General features: G+C 34.6%; 1 protein-coding gene across 2 annotated transcripts in view; it reads left to right on the top strand.

Annotated features, from left to right (window-relative positions):
- LOC143255061 (nephrin-like) overlaps positions 1-17,155 on the top strand; it is a 78,739-nt gene extending 61,584 nt beyond the window's left edge. Inside the window, exons 11-15 of one of the 2 annotated variants that reach the window (XM_076510109.1) lie at positions 4,692-4,722; positions 6,115-6,203; positions 7,024-7,166; positions 9,226-9,432; positions 16,513-17,155. In XM_076510109.1, the coding sequence (XP_076366224.1) occupies positions 4,692-4,722; positions 6,115-6,203; positions 7,024-7,166; positions 9,226-9,432; positions 16,513-16,560 (518 nt within the window). In that variant the 3' untranslated portion in view covers positions 16,561-17,155. The remainder of the gene's footprint in view (positions 1-4,691; positions 4,723-6,114; positions 6,204-7,023; positions 7,167-9,225; positions 9,433-16,512) is intronic. The other variant, XM_076510110.1, reaches the window with a different exon arrangement.
- The last annotated feature ends 709 nt before the right edge of the window (positions 17,156-17,864 follow it).

Here is a 17,864-nt window from a genome sequence, read left to right as displayed (position 1 = left end):
ATATACTTACCATAATGCCTTTTAACATACTTTTAACAAACAGCTTGAAATGTGCTTATAACTAGTACTTGTTTACCTGAATGCCATGAATGTCGTATGCAGTAACATTTTCTACGTTATTGTAACGTTGAAGCCGTCAAGACCAAACACTGATATAAATGTCAATAGTTAGTAATTACTAGGTCCAATAATACAAGCTCTTCCATCGTGTAGCCTCTGTTCAAGGTTCGTAAACCAGGAATTGAATGCTCTAAGGATGCTTGCGTAACAATAAAGGCTATAATTTGAAGTAAAGGATACGACGGGAACTTTTATGGTAATTTGGAATATTCGTTTTAAGGCAAACAATAAATAAAATCAGTGTTTAATACACAATAACGCATCAAATGATTGACGACACGCATTTAAAAAAGCGACACCAAAATCATTTTTTATCTAGCTATGTATAAACAATTCAGCGAAAACTGTAAAATGGAGTACTTATTAGAATACTTCACTTCAGTAAATTCAAATTTTTTACTGCAAAGACTCAGTTTCTGATCAACTCGTTAGTAAAAAATAAATTGCATTTGAATTATTGGGGTGGTACACACAACATCATCAACGGACGTCTTTCGATTTTTCAGAGAAATCAGTCATGTTCCTGTCGTGCGGCGAGGAATCTCGTGGTAATTTTTCATCAGACTGTAGACGTGAAGAAACGTCATCTTCACGACGCCATCTATGACAGGTTGTCGTTGATCAAAATAAATCATTTAATTTATTTTTTCCCAGATGTTCTTTTAGTGATGCATATTTTTGACCTTTTTACTTAAAAGAACACGAATCTTCTACATTTTTGTTACGGAAATGACATTAAAAAAGTAAATCTGATCCCCAACCGTGATCAACAGATCACATTTATACCTTGAACGTACAGACACAAATACTTTCGTTCTGATCACCTGATTATGTAACTATGGTCAGATAACAATGGGGGAAAAAAAACTGAATAGACACTTCCAGCCTGATATGAAAATACCTCCCTGAATATCTAATTGACTAAATATGAGTTGCTCATATACAGGTAATTGAAACAAACATTACTAACATCATAAAAAAATGCCACCCTCTTCAAATGATTGTACAAATATATCGTATTCCGGCAACACTTTCAATCTGTTAAGACTTTCAACACTTTCAACCACCTTAATCAAATAATTTTATCGTGTCCCGACAATACTTTCAACCTGAAGAGACAATGCCATCATCAACACATGATCATATAAACTTAATTTTATCTATTCCAGCAACACTTCCAATCTTATAAGACAACGTCGTCCTAAACACACGATTATGTAAAATAGAATGCCTTTTAGTATGGCAGTGGTATATCTGGGAACTTACAACGCTAGAAAATGGGTTTCGATACCCGTGGTGGCAGAACATAGATAGCCCATTGTGCAGCATTGTGCTTAAATTGAAATAAAGAATTTAAAGTAGATTTGTTTGTTTGTTTAAACGTAAGCACAAAATTATACAATGAGTTATCTGTGCTCTGCTCACCACAGGTATCGAAACCCGGATTTTAGCGATGAGAGTCCGCAGACATACTGCTGTACCACTTGGGGGTATAAAAAGTAGAATAAACTAAATACCATCACCCTTGTTACACGGATCTTCAAATCCACGTGAATACGTTTTATTATATTCAATTTTAATAATTAAAACAAACTATTACCGTTATCTACAATCACACTTTCCAGCTACGAGAAAAATTAACCACAATAAATTAATTAATATCTGCACACCATATCAAACACATTCTGGTGGATATCAGAATTAACTGAACTAATTAAATATCTAACATATATCATATAGATAGTTAACACTTAACTTGGGAATGAATTATATCCGAACCCACGATCTTCAGATTACGAGTCCAGTGCCTTAACCACCTGGCCATGCCGGGTCAATTATGTACGATCATATAACCCTTACCTAAATACACCAGTTCTTAGACTAAACACGAGCACAACAACATGAATGTTTCCTGGTTATAAAATTTGTTTGTAGTTGAATACGAGGCTACACAATGGGCTAGTTTTGTTCTGCCCAACACGGATATCGAAACCCGCTGTCTAGCGATGTAAGTCCACACGTTTCTAACAAAATAAACAAAACATAAGTTAGTCAACTTTAGGTTTATAAACTCCCTTTTGGGTTAATACAATCACATTATTTGGGTTACTTAAGTACAATTCATCGCAAAATTATTGGAACATTGTTTAAATTCTAGCACTGGAAGCATTTTGTATACGGAAATATGAACCATCTTTATTTTGAAATATCCATGTATTTTTAATAACGTGTGTTGTGATGTATAACATTGCCCACCTTATATAGGTAGCAAAGAATACATCACCTTATGTCAAACTAATTGTTATGAACAGTAAAATACCATCTAGACACATCTTTGGTTCTGATTCGATAGAAGGCATGTCGTTGTTTCTAATTATGTAGAAGGCCCGTCATTGTTTTTCCTGTACTAGAAGTCATATTGTTTTAACTTGAGTAGAAGGCACGTTGTTGTTATCTGTGTTCAAGAAGAAGATTCCCGGCTTTCTTATGTCGATTTTTAGTAAATACTTAACATTCCTGACATATTATAAAAGTATGGTAGTATTTAAAAATGTAACGTATTATTAACAAGATAAATTGTGAAAGAGGATTCCTTAAGCTTGCTGAGTGAACTTTCAATTTTTCACGTCCCCATGGAACAAAGATGAAATGCGCTTATAGTCAAATAACAGCTATAAACTAGATTTGTACATACAATTTATTAAGCCCTTCCTGTGCCTTTCTTATATAAACACATTATTAATTTACCTGTGAGTGAATAACTCAGCTTTGTCAGACAAGCATGTGACACAGAAACACTAATTTAGACTGTGATTTCAACACGACCAACAACACTTACAAGAGATTTTTGTGGGTCAAAATGAATTATGCTTCTAGTAGCAGTTAAGTTGCTAAATTTGTCAAATGCTAAGACTTCTTATTGCGTTCTTTCAGGTGAAGGTTCTTCCGTTATCAAATGTGATTTGTGTTACTCGTAGGTAGAATACTTATGACTGGTTAACAGAATCATAGTTTTATATTGTGTGACGGCTTTTTAAGTCGAAAGGTTTTTTTCACGAGCATTTTAAATAATTCAGTAAAGAAACTGAAAAATAAGGAAATAAAACAGACATAGTCCCAGATTTAAGGAAACAACACTGAAGAATAACAGGATCAACGTGACATTTTCCGAAAATTCCAGTTTCCTTATCCATATAACGTTTGTATATGAAGTATAAAGAGCATTTGTATATTCTGTAATATAATGCTTTTCAATTCGCTGTTCTACGCCAGGAGGTGGAATGTAGGCGTCAACATATTGCGATATCAATACGACATCTAAGCATGAAACACACATCCAATAACATAGAGACTTGGTCGGATCAGAGACCTGGTTCTTGGTAAATGTTATGCAAACATTGAAGATGCCAGCTCGTTCCTAAACCCTATTTTTGTCCAAATTTTACGATAGAATATATTTCCATAAGAACGTTTAGATACCAATAAGATTTGTTTTTGTTGTCAGTAACATGTTTGTTCACTGAAAAATAAATAAAATCACAAATACAGGTGTTTATGGGCGGATCCAGATAGGAGGTATGGAAGTTCCAGATAAACTGTTACTTTCATCTTTTCACAAAAATGAAAAAGTGCAAAGACATTTGTTATTTGATGTTGCGCAAAGCTACAAGAGGGCTATCTGCGCTAGTCGTCCCGAATTTAGTGGTGTAAAGCTAGAAGGAAGGCAGCTGATCATCATCACCTACTGCAAACTCTTTTATCAGCGAATAGTTGGACTTACGGTTATATTATAACGCCCCCACGGCTGAAAGGGCGAGCATGTATAATGTGGCGGGAATTCGAACCCTTACCACTAGATTGCGAGTCGAATGCCTTAATCACCTGAGCATGATGGGCCACAAATATTTTTATATATCAACAGACTGAGTTAAGCCTATTGTACAAGTATTTGTTGATAACCTATGTCACGAACTTAGAAAGAGCAGAAAACTCTCAAAAATGTAGTTCTCAGTTTGTCAGAGAATGTTATCTAATATGATATTTCACGTGTTATTATTGAACCATACATTTGTCTTTGGTATACACGATCGATAACTATTTCGATGAGTGGGTCGTTCTCATGAAAATTCATTTAACGAGCACAGTTTGTTGATTTTCGCGTAAAGAAACTAAAACAAATATCTATCACTTTTGAACTTGAAAAGCTTAGTGACTTTCTGTAGAACAAAACGTGACTGAATAATATCAAACCAGTTATGAAATGGTAGCTTTCATGGAATTAGTGTTTTCACAGTACTCAAGTTAGGGGCTTAACGCCAGTGTGTCACGTTCTTTTGATTTAGTGCAAAGTTCTACAGTGGATTATCTCTACTGACCGTAATGTAGGATCGAACCCATAAACATAGCGTTATAAACCTTCGAGCTTTTCGTTGAGCTGTTCTAAAGAATCAAGAAACACGGTTACCATTTTTGTAGAGGACCATAGCTTTACGTTATGAAGCTTTTACAACGTTACTAGATATGTTGTAAACGTTCATGAGCTAATTATTTTTAACGTTTTCTTGTTACAGGTGTGTCCTTAGGCCCAAGTGATGGTAAAAAGTAAGTCCAATAGAGTATGTAATTATCTGATATATCACTGTAGTCTTATCAGGATTTTCTGTAATATGTGTTATATTTTGTTACGATTAACATCTGACCGGTCAGATCTTTCCTGATCATTATCCAGATTGAACGTAGAAATAACAGAACGTGCTAAACGTGTGGAGGTAAATTTAATTAATCAAACTATTGTATTGAAAACAACAACAATGATATTGTCACTTTTAAATACGAATAAATATTAGTATTGAGTCGCTCAATTAATACAGTTTATTCAAGTTATTCATATAAGATCATGTAATATTTAAATAATTCTTGGAAAACAGAGATCAACTTGTCTACCACCTTACCCATCAGCGTGTAGCAACAGATACGGCATTATGATATTACAAATAATATAGTAATTCTCCATGTTGATTCAGCATATTCGAGCATTAAAGAACACTCGACTCCGAATCCTTTTGACATAAACATTGCTTAAAATTTATTATTCTATTTTGTCTTTGCAGAAATTATGTAAATTCTCTGTTTTTTCTGTTTCCAACAGTTATCTTATCCAGCTGTAACGTCACTAGTTATTCATACCGTTTACTCATTTTTATGTTCACATGACATGTAATCACTCGACTTGTCGCCGTGCAGTTCACAAGTCTAATAAACTCAGCGAAGCGTGCTAATGGTCAGATTTAGGTTAACATTCCGTCATCTTTACTACCAGAAATTTACAATTCACAATAGGAAAGAAGATGCATTATGTAATACATCTTCAGGACTCACATGCGTCTCTACACATCTTTTGATACGTATAAAACAAGTTATCTAGAATGAAATGAGTCAAGTACGCGTTTTGGGCAAATTCCTTTTTTTTTTTCTCTTACGTTTCGATTACAGTTATTTTTGTGTGTGTGCAAGATAGTTATTTAGTTCACAATGTATATGGTTATTCACGTAGTAAAAAAGACAAAGTTTGCCCCTGTAGAAGAAAGTTCCAGCTTTCGAAAGCTCTCGGGTCACAGGACTTTTATTTCATTTCTAATATTGTTCATATACAAGTACAAGATAAAATTATCTTTGTTAAATCAGAAACGATATTCATATCCGTATGAGTGAAACGAATTGCTAAAACTTTCAATTGCTAAACATTTTAATTTTCTGCATAGTCAAAACCACGTTTATGTGACATTTATGCGTATAAGTCAGTATAATTTTATAAAACTTGTTAAAATCAGCATTTTTAATGCGCATTAAGAAACACGAGAATATAAATCACGTACAGCTGTTATTCCAAACATGTTTTTTGAAAATCTGTACATAAAAAACAGTATACTGTTATTCATTTATGTCTGGGTTTGGATCTATGACTGAAAATTACAAATAAATATGTGCTTCTAGGTCTAACGAGCAGATAAAGAATGTAGATGACCAGCTTGACCCTGAAGACAACTGTCCAGATATAGTTCCTCCAAAAAATGTTACATCAGGTAAATTCTCACATTATGAGCCTTTGCAGTAAAATATTTGTGAGTAACCGCTGAAGTAAAAGACGTTAATTACATTTAACTAACCAAATATTTAAAGCAAGTTACATTATCTAACTTTGGTCCGGCATGGTCAGGTGAATAAGGCACTCGACTCCTAATCCGAAAGTCGCGGGTTCGAATCCCCGTTACACCAAACATGCTCGCCCTTTCAGCCGTGGGGACATTATAATGTTATGGTCAATCCTACTATTAGTGGGTAAAAGAGTAGCCTAACAGTTGGCGGTTGGTGGTGATGACTAGCTCCCTTCCCTCTAATCTTACCCTGTTAAATTAGGGACTGCTAGTCCTCGTGTAGTTTTGCAAGAAATTCAAACAAACAAACGAATCCCTAACTTATATGACAGAAAATAAAGAATTGGCTTTACTTGTTAATAATCTAACAATACTGAAGACAACAACGTTTAAGCAAACCTTCTAACCTAATAGGTACGTAACGATCTCTTTACTATGGTAGAAAGGAATTACGTTGAAGAAGTACGTTGAAGGCATTAATTGAGAAGATGGAATGTTATTCATCCGTCGTCTATTTGTGTTACTTCTACTTTCATTCTTGGTTAATAATAATGTTTGACTTTGATATCCCAAAGTGTAACCTTCATTTTTTAATCCCATATTGGTCTACAGAAATTCCGTATTTTTTCTACCACTAATCATTAACAAAATTTCTACGCTTTTATGTTATTTCTATAAAAAAATAATTTATGTTAAATTTGACGGCCTTTTTTGGATAACTTTATCTCTATTTCTCTATTTTATGTAGAAACTGAGTTGGAAGACATGATGAAAAATCCAGCAAACAATATAACTGACTTGGGAAACCAAAGGATTTACGAAAATTTGAGGATTGACAGAGATCGAACGTATGAGAATATAATAGCTCGTGAATATTTTTTGCCAAACCAGGTTAGTCATCTGACACAATTATGTGGAAAAGTATCTGAATTTGGAATCCAAAAAAGTGAATATATCTACAAGAATGTTCCTATGCTTACAAAAAAACACACACAAAAACACGTAAAAACGAACATTCTTATCTTGTTAAAACTTGTTAGGCAACAATTAAATACAGTGTGAGACAAAGAAATATAATTAGGATACAAGTAAAAATATAGAAGTATTCACAAAATTAAGGCGACAAAAATATACCGTTAGAAATCATATATAGATTTCTATAAACACACACATAAACATATATATATGTCTGTCTGTATATATAGATTGTGATCTAGATTTATTTAATACGCCCTTATATATTAACACACAATATTATTAAGTTGCTTTACACAAAACTAGTCTTACAAATAACTGGCAAAATTTTCAAAATCTTTTCGTTGTCATATACAGAGATTTCAAGAATCTCTTTATTACAGAGTTGAGCACCTTCTTGTCCGTATCTCTGGGCACTGAATATCATTCCAACGTGAGAGCCCTTTAAGTTCCTGTAGATGAGGTTATTTTGATCATTAATGGTGCCCTAGCTAAAGACGGCCCGGCATGGCCAAGCGTCTTAAGGCGTTCGACTCGTAATCCGAGGGTCGCGGGTTCGAATCCCGGTCGCACCAAACTTGCCCGCCCTTTCAGCCGTGGAGGCGTTATAATGTGACTGTCAATCCCACTATTCGTTGGTGAATGAGTAGCCCAAGAGTTGGCTTTGGGTGATGATGACTAGCTGCCTTCCCTCTAGTCTTACACTACTAAATTAGGGACGGCTAGCGCAGATAGTCCTCGAGTAGCTTTGCACAAAATTCAAAAACACAAAACAAACAATCAAGCTAAAGACGTTTGTTGGTGTAAGGTTTGATCATTTCGGCGTGATCACACGATTTGTAAACATTGATTAATTAATCGTTGTAGAAGTTACACTTCTAATATCTCTTTAACATATTCGTGAAAGTGTGTTAGTTCTTCATGACGTTTCAAAGCCTCGTGCCTACAACACTGAATTCAGACAAAACTGGCACATCGCTTGTCCGATGAAACTCAAAATATAATAACAGTTCTTTAATCAAATAATCAAACAACTTAACCAAAACATACCCTGCGCCACAAACCATAGCTCCAAATGTCACTCCTCTGTAATTTTCCAGTCCATGTCATCATGCCAAGTAGCATGTCAGTTGAACAATAATTTTGCCTCGTTCGTCCCTAACATGTGTTCTATCACCGTACTGGTAAAGGAACATTTAACAAAAACTGAAGAGCAGTCCACTACCAGGGTTCTTGTCAAGTTATACATGTTCGCGACCAATATGTTCATAAACTGATACACTTGAGAATATGCCACATGAAAAGTCGTGTTTGGTGTACAATCGATGAACTGATTTCCCAAGCTGTGTGTGATTCCATACTTCCTAATGTGACCACTGTCATTGGTCCAAGTATTCCTGTTGTGTGTGTCATGGTACCATTCCTTTCAAGTTTGGATTTGATAACCTTAAGTGTATAAGGTTATGGTGGGACTTCAGTCATTTCTCTTAGTACTGTTGGTGTACTTGTATGTTAACTGTATAACACTCAATCGCTTCAAAATATCCACTTAACATGGGTTATCATGCACATGTCTGAACAGACGGAAACCTGTTTAAAGTATGTGCGTGTATGTGTTTATCTTATAGCAAAGCCACAATGAGATATCTGATGTCTACCGCAGAGAATCGAACCCGAATGTTATCGTTGTAAACCCGTAGACTTAATGATGTCCCACTGAGAGAAAAACATAACACAAATACTTTATTTAGTCCATTTTAATATCCGACAAGTGTATTACATTTTTTCAATTCCGTATCTCTTTCCTGTAATGATAAAACATTTATATTAAAACAGCGAGTATTTGACCGTACACGAATTTCATGATAAATCCCTGATTTGGTTACAGTGTGTTTTACTAAAACCACTAAACCTTTACTATTCGACTAGTGTTTGTAGAAATTATGTGCCTTTTGTTCTTCTATTCGAAATGCAGGAAGAACTTACGTACACAGAACTGTCTCTTTCTGAACCTAAAACACAACTGGTCAGAAGAACAGATGTAGAGCACACAGAATATGCGAACATTGACCATCAGAGAGGCCACAACCTTCGACCCTGTCAACGAATGGAGACGGGAGATGAGCTGGATGGGTTTTCAGTGGAGACCCCATTAATGAATAGCCTTCAAAACAACAAGAGAGTAAGTATGCAAATATGAAAAAAAGGTTTATACCAAACCCAAAGAAATCTGGTTCAAGTTAACATAACTAACTCATTTGCTATCGAAACTTTGGGTATGTTAAGACACTGAATGTTAAAACAGAAAACAAACATTACCTATATTTTGTTTAATAAATAGTTTTTCCCCATTTTATTGTTATTTTTACTTAACTATCTCTTTGTAGGGACTTTAAAATGTAAACATTCCATCTTTAGACATATTTCTTTAATTTGCTTTACAATAATAGTAATGTTTATTAAGCAGGCGTTAGCACTGCCTGTATAGGGATGGCTTACGTTGTCGACAAAAATGGTATTTTAAGTATCTCCTCAGTACTTTACAATACTACACAGTGTTTCCGTTTATAACAATATTTATATAATGACTGAGTCGAGTTGTGGGAATATCTGTAAATATTATAGAAACAAGTTTGAATTTCTTGTTCTTCTTTCTTTTTTTTATTACATGATAACTGGAAATGAAAAACTATGGTATCAACCAATGTCACTGAGGTAACATAGTTTTAAAACAGGTTGGTTGATTTGTTTGAAATTTAGCACAAAGTTATACAAGGGTTATCTGCGTTAACCATTCATAACCTAGCAGTGATGGGCTACAGGAAAGGCAGCTACTTATCACTACCCACCGCCAACTGTTTTACCGTTACGCCCCCATAACTGAAAGCATGTTTGATTGGTCTGGGATTCGAGCCCACTACCTTTAGAGTACATGCTTTTATAAGTATTATTAACTAGTGTTTGCCTACTTACTAATATTTTGTGTTCCTTCTAAAGTTTATGTACAGGTGAAGCAGGAATTAGGAAGCCAGTAATAAATAAACAATACATTTTATAACTGAAATTTTTATTGTAGTTAGAAAGTAAGTAAAACCTTCCTATGTCTGTTGATACACTGCATTAGAAAAATAACACGCAAATAAGTAAAGAAAAAACTTTTCAAAAATAGAAGTCAATGCAGGGATGGCTAATATCAATTCTTCACGAACAATACAAATAAGACAGTAGGGGTAGTAGTCGTATCTATCCCTACATAGTACTATCTTGTTTATATTGGTTTTGAAGGTTTGACATCAGCCATCTCTACATTTACTTACTTTTTTGAAAATAGTTTTCTTTAGTTGTGTCATTAAAGCTTAAGCGGCTAGAATTATTCTAAACACAACGACAGTTGGTAATAAATTTTCGACTTAATTGTTAAGCCTATTTGTACTATGTAAGGCCACTTTCAGCACATTATTATATTCTTCTGTGTTAGACTTGTATCTAAATAGGGTATCAAGATGTGGTACTGACAACATATATATCATTATAAAAGAAAAAAGTATAATCATATTATCGGTGAATATAATTTAAGTTGTTTCTACTAGATTCTTACATAAAAACGTTCCTGATGTATGATCTTTTACGCAAGGCACGTGATGAGAAATTTTACAACTCGATTACATTTGAGCAACTGTTTAAAGTTTATTATCTTCTACAGAAGCAGTTTGTTTAGCAAAGTATACCAAATGTCACCCCTGGTAACACAATGTGTTATTGTGCGAACATTCATGCTTGTGAGCTAAAACATCTGGTTAAAACCTTGGATCATTTCATAACTGTCATATTTCAAGTTTAACACAAGAGTTATCATCATAAATTTATGGTTTGCAGACACTGTATTTTACAGCAATGACACAACGGAGTGGTTGGCTGATTCATTTACATCGGGTTTACTCAACTGTCATTTATTCCTGCCCTCTATATTCATATAACAGTAGTTTGTGTGTTCATAAGACGAACCAAGGTAATAATGAGCCAATGTATTTCTGAGACTTGGAAATACAAAGAATTCCTTTACTGTTATGTAAAAATTACTCAAGATTTTTAAAATCCCAGTAATTTGTAATTAACTCACTATATAAGTAATTTTAAACGATTCGTTTGTCGACCCAAAGAATTTTCGTGATTTAGATTCCGTTTAACAGTCTTTGGTTTAGTTTGAATTTCGCGCAAAGCTACACGAGGGCTGTCTGCGCTATCCGTCCCTAATTTAGCAGTGTAAGATTGGAGGGAAGGCAGGTAGTCATCACCACCAACCGCTGACTCTTGGGCTACCCTTTTACCAACGAATACTGGGATTGACCGTCACATTTTAACGCCCCCACAGCTAAGAGGGCGAACATGTTTACTGTGACGAGGATTCGAACCTGCGACCCTACACAACATTTCTGTTGTGTTAGTATAATAATATCAAATTATTCGTCGCAGTACCACATAATACATGTCCCTTGGTAAATACTAACAAATTTTATGTTTCACTTTTGTAATATTAATATTCTTAAAGCTAGAAATACATTCGTATCGAACACAATAAAACTGGTAAACATAGACAACATTTTATTTGCCTTTTTTAATTACTGACTCTGATATTGTTATTTTACCTAACACGAAGATACAAAGTTCATTATTCTATTTAATTATCAAGATTAATGATTTGCTGTTCTGATATCTAAAACAATGATGTAGTTTTTTGTTGTTGTTCTGTTACCAAAAACAATGATGTAGGTTTTATTATTCTACTATTTAAAAATAATGGCGTAGCTTATGCTATGGTGTTCGACCTTCTAAAATCATTAGCATAGGTTCTTATTCGAAATAACTGAAAATACTAGTATAAATCCATTCCAGTTCTTTATCCATTTTTTTTCTTATTGTCATTATTCTATTCGAGGCTGAAATAATTCGGATCGTTACATCATAAAATTATATTCAATTTCTATAGTGTAGGGAAGGAATGTTCTCTTTAAACCTTAATAAAAAATTTGTTTAAAAAATCCTGAAAGGTTCATTCTGTTTATGTGTTAAGCGTTCTTCCTCGAGTTCCGTTTCGTGCCTATAGATTGTTTGTCTGTTTTTGAATTTCGCACAAAGCTACTCGAGGGCTATCTATGCTAGCCGTCCCTAATTTAGCAGTGTAAGACTAGAGGGAAGGCAGCTAGTCATCACTACCCACCGCCAACTCTTGGGCTACTCTTTTACTAACGAATAGTGGGATTGACCGCACATTATAACGCCCCCACGGCTGAAAGGGCGACCATGTTTGGCGCGACGGGGATGCGAACCCGCGACCCTCAGATTACGAGTCTCACGCCTTAACGCGCTTGGCCATGCCGGGCCGGGTGCCTGTAGATACGAATTTTAGTAAAAACGTTATTTAATACCTTCCACTAAACTACTAGCGATGTCCGTCTTACCTGAAAAGTACCTTCATTAACACAATATCTTCCATTTTATAACTTATCTGGCATTATTTAAAAAGTGGGCCTAGTACACAATAAGCATGGGCTTCTAAATATTCAAGTGGTAATCAAAGCTGATTGGCTGATTTAGGCTTAAATAAAGCTATACAATTGGCTATCTACGATGTGCCCATTGTAAGCATCGGACCCCAGTTTTCATCATTATAATTTCTAAATTTTATTTCTGACCAAGCAGGGACATGTAGTAAAATAAATACTGTATATTTTTAATCTCGTAATCCAATACTTCATATATACTTTCGTAAGAAACATTGCAGATGCTTCATACTCTCTCCTACCTTTCTTTTAAGCACCCATAAAACTGACTTATTATATTATATGTAATGTAATATAAATCTCTAAAGCGAGTTTTTATTGGTAGGAATTACCATACAACGGTTTTTAAGCAACGTTTTCGTCATTATTTTGTGGCCATTTTCCCGTAAACATTCGTCCTTCTCGTGTGAAGATAGCAGCCTTTACGTCGTGCTCTCGAATTATCATCATCATACAATAATGAAATTCTTGTTTATATGGAAAAATATCCTACTTTTAGTAGCAGGCTGAGACAAAGACAGTTTACCATAGCGCAAGATATCCTTTAGTAGTAGGCTAATACGGATACAGCTGAACAAAGTGTAATATCATATTACATTGCTTATATGATATTGGAAAAACTGTTTTTATTATACAATGTGCAACCATCAACTTCACGAATTTTTATCCTTTGTGCATGTAGATTTGCAATAGGGGTCATGATTTTCTCGTTGTACCTCCTTTTCCGTTACGAATAATTTTATTCTTCTCCATTTTAGGGTGCAGAGATGACGTCATGAATACGTCACGCGCGGATTTAATGCATGGGTGCCACAGGTAATCGACTAGTACTTAATAAACCCAATTCTTGCTTGAATCCTACTTCCACTCTGTACACAGAAGAATCCTGGGATTTGGGGCAACTGAGTGTGGACTTGCAAAGGCAACACCTAATTTCTACATATCTTGTATGGCAAAATTCGAACCCTAATACTCCAGTGTGATCTAACATAAGGCTTCAGCTGATAGCTTTTGTTTTGTTTTTGAATTTCGCACAAAGCTACTCGAGAGCTATCTGTGCTAGCCGTCCCTAATTTAGCAGTGTAAAACTAGAGGGAAAACAGCTAATCATCAGCACCCACCATCTTGGGCTACTCTTTTACCAACGAATAGTGGGACTGACCGTCACATTATAACGCCCCCACAGCTGAAAGGGTGAGCATGTTTGGCGCGACGAGGATGCGAACTCGCGACCTTCAGATTACGAGTCGTACGCCTTAACACGCTTGGCCATGCCGGGCCCCTGCTGATAGCTCGTTAATTTGCTTTACGTGGAGATACGCTACGTTTTTTGACAATGGAGTCCTGATTTACTTCCAATTTTCTCATTTTCCATCATTAACTTTAAATTATACGTTTAAATTACGCTGTTTGTGAACGTTTCTAGACCCATTGTTTACAGCACCCATACATGTTTTTATCATTTCTTACAAACCTACATAAAGATTTATGTCACTGTTAACAATTACAGTGTCATAAAGTACAGAGTTTTAAGTATCAATGAAATTAATACTATTTGTTATAGATTAAGAAGGGCCAATAAGAAACGCAAACACATTAATACATGAAACTGAATTTGGTGCTATCTACTCAGTATGTACATCATTCACATCAGTGATGAACTAAAATCTTAGAATAACGTGACAGATACTAAAAAGAAGTTGTCTACTATAGAACGTCCCGGATTTTATAAGATGGGAATAGCTAGTCAGTTAACATAACTGACACACAAATACCATAAGATCGTAAGTAAGCTGGTTTGTATGTTTATCTGTTTCTACGATTACGTTCCGTGTTATGTTGTCAGGTTGTGTGTTTTTCTCAAATTATGTTAGCTGTATAGTTGTGTTCGGTACTGTTTGTGGAAGTACAACTAGATATACGACATATGGTACTGGTGAATTTAGGTCATGATGACCGGAAACCTACTTGAAGTAAAAATGTATTTCAGGACAGCTGATGTGGGCATTTTTACTAATAAAGTATTGGCAACTCTTATAGAATTCACTACCACCAAAACTAACTTTACGTTCAATGACCAAAACTACTTAAAAATAAATGGCTTAAGTATAGTGAGCCCCGTGTTACCAGTTCTAACCAATATTTTTATGACATAGATTGAATCACAAGCGATCAATTCAGCCTTATACCTACCACTATACTGGTACAGATTTGTTGATGATGCAATTGCTAGATTCACTTATACAGAACACAAAGGAAAACTTAATGTTGGGGTGTAGAGAGTTAACGTGATTTAAAAAAAAAACAACCAATTAGCATTTCTCAACCTCAAGATCACAAGAACCGACACACAATTCAAAACAGAAATCCACAGAAAAGTCATCCATACTGGATTATACATTCCTTGGGACTCAGAACATGAAACAAAACAAAATCTCAACATTTTAAGAAACCAAGTAAACACAGCCACAAAACTATGTTCACCTGATAACATTAATGATGAAATCAACAAAATAAAACAACACTTCATCAGCTTCAACAAATTTCCTCCAAAAACCGTTGAAAAAATTATACACACACACCTAGTGCAATAACACACTAAAGATACTAAATCCCAATATACAAAAAACTACAAAACTTTACACTGTTGCACACCATATGTTCCCGACATCAGCGAAAAATAACCAGCATTTGGAAAAAACTTATGACAAAACACAACATTCCAGTAAACACTAAATTTATTTAAAAAACAGGTACAAAACTAAGGTCCATACAATGTAAAAACTAAACTGACAAACACAACACCAACATTATTTATTAAAAAACAATGCAACAACTGCCATGACTTCTATATCGGAGAAACAAGCAGAAAAATGGAAACCAGATTTAAAGAACACAAAAGTCACCTTCACACGTTTTTGAACACTGCAAATCAAATAAACACAACATAACCATAAAAAACACCCAGATACTAAATAGGGAAATAAATATAAACAAATGTAGAATCAAAGAATCCCTATTTATACAACAGATAAAACTAAAATTAAACCAATATAAAGGATCACCTTTATATATATATTAACTAATAACCTAACATCCAACATCTAACTGCATCGCCTCCTACAATCGCTTACCCGTTTACACTCTCATTCCGTTAACAGCCAGTTGCAAACTCTCTCTTTGTTAACCTGAAGATGACATAAGAAGGTCGAACCGTTGTTCTCTGCTTTATTAATAAAAGTAATAATACCAACACCACCCATCCTGAGATACATGATGACGTTTGGTGTCCTATTGCTACTTTAATTATTAGTGTAATGCTGGGGTTTGGTTTGAATCGTCTGTAGGGTCTGTCATTGTTAAAACACTCTCAATTTCCTGGAATTCTAGTTGAATTTATTCATGGCTGGCCGTCTTCAGAAGCTGTTCACAGTTTCATTTACTGAGCATATCTAGCGCCCTCTTGTGCCCATCTTCAGAGACCACAAGTTCGTATTTTTATTCTATAGGAACACTGTATAACTAACGAGGATTTCAATGGTTATATAAAATTTAGATTGTTTCGATACTTTTCTTTTTGTTACTTTTACATTCCAATATCATGAAGTTTGGTTAATTATTTAACACTTACCATTCTACGTTTATTTCAGTTGATGTGCTCGAATATTATCAGTATTCCAATTAATCCGATTCTCTTGCAGTGGGGAAGAACAGATCGGAAAAGACCTGCAGTATCAACGGCAGTGTAAACACCATTTGAAAATACTTGAAGAAGTATCTAGTATTAACGACAGTCTACAACGCCTTTCGTAAATATTGGAAGAGGCCTATACTATCAACGGAAGTCTGATAACTCCATTCCATGCACACCAGTAATAACTTGTCGTTTGTGAAGAGTTTATTCAGAGAAGGACAACTAGAGAAAGATCCTATCGATCCCTCGAGTATGTGATTATGAGATGCTAAAATCGTTTCTGGTGTCTGTGAACAAATGTGATTTTTCTTTTTTAGTGAAAGGATACATCTACTGGTCTTTCGTGAGAAGACCTAGCGGTGATAGCTTGAAGAACCGCACCCTTTGCCTAAATCTCTGCTATCAGTGATGTTTTATGTTTACCATTAACGATTATATCTGTGGTTATGTAAGTTTATTGAGGTGTCTCCAAGTTTACTCTGGAGCTACACATCCTTGTTTAAAAATGTTCTCTAATCGTTAACTTCTGTCAGTTCGTATCCTATTGAAAGGAGTAGAATTGTTTAATTTTGCGCATTATCTCAATATTTTGTTGGATGTGCTGTGGTTGTGTGAATAGATTTGTGATTTCTGAATAAATATTAAAATAATTAATTGATAGAAATTTTTACGTTTCACAGAAAAACAAAACACACCATATTCGTCAAACAGACATAAAATCTGAGTCACTGTTTCTAATTTGTATTTTTCTTCGCTGTTGTTTATAAGACATGATTTAAATCTTTAACTATAAATAAGGCGTGCACTACTCAAGACACTTTCGTCTCTCGTTTAGCAATAAGCACCAATTATTTAGACAAATGTTATTAAAATGTTGTGAAAATACAAGGATAAAAGTAACATAAATACTAATCAAACCGTGGCTAGAAGTACCAATGAAACTAACGAGCGGTACCTCTGATGCTCTTGAGGTGAGATGTAGTAAATTCTGCAGAAGTTACTGAAAATAATTCGCTAAATCCAAACAGAGTGAAAATAAAAAACGAACAAATTACATATTCAAAGCTCTATTTTATCTTTCAAACATTCTTTGCAAAATGCTATGCGTCACATTCATCCTTTATTAGGACTTTGCTCAATTAAGTTGTAAATATTCTTCTACTCAATCTATTAGCTTAAACAACAGTTTTTCTTTATATTGTTAATACGACAAAACTAATTTACAACTGGTTACCCACACTGCTCTAAGTTCGTTTCTAATTTAAAAACAACCACATTTTATTCTGTCTTTTCAAACATTTGTGACAATGCTGTTACTATATTTGCTAATGAGCATGCGTATTAATATTAGGAAATAAC

This window comes from Tachypleus tridentatus, chromosome 7 (genome assembly GCF_004210375.1).
Source record: "Tachypleus tridentatus isolate NWPU-2018 chromosome 7, ASM421037v1, whole genome shotgun sequence".
In the NCBI taxonomy this organism is placed as follows: Eukaryota; Metazoa; Arthropoda; class Merostomata; order Xiphosura; family Limulidae; genus Tachypleus; species Tachypleus tridentatus.
The sequence above is the reverse complement of the archived record's forward strand: the minus strand, read 5'-3'. Positions and strand labels throughout refer to the sequence as shown.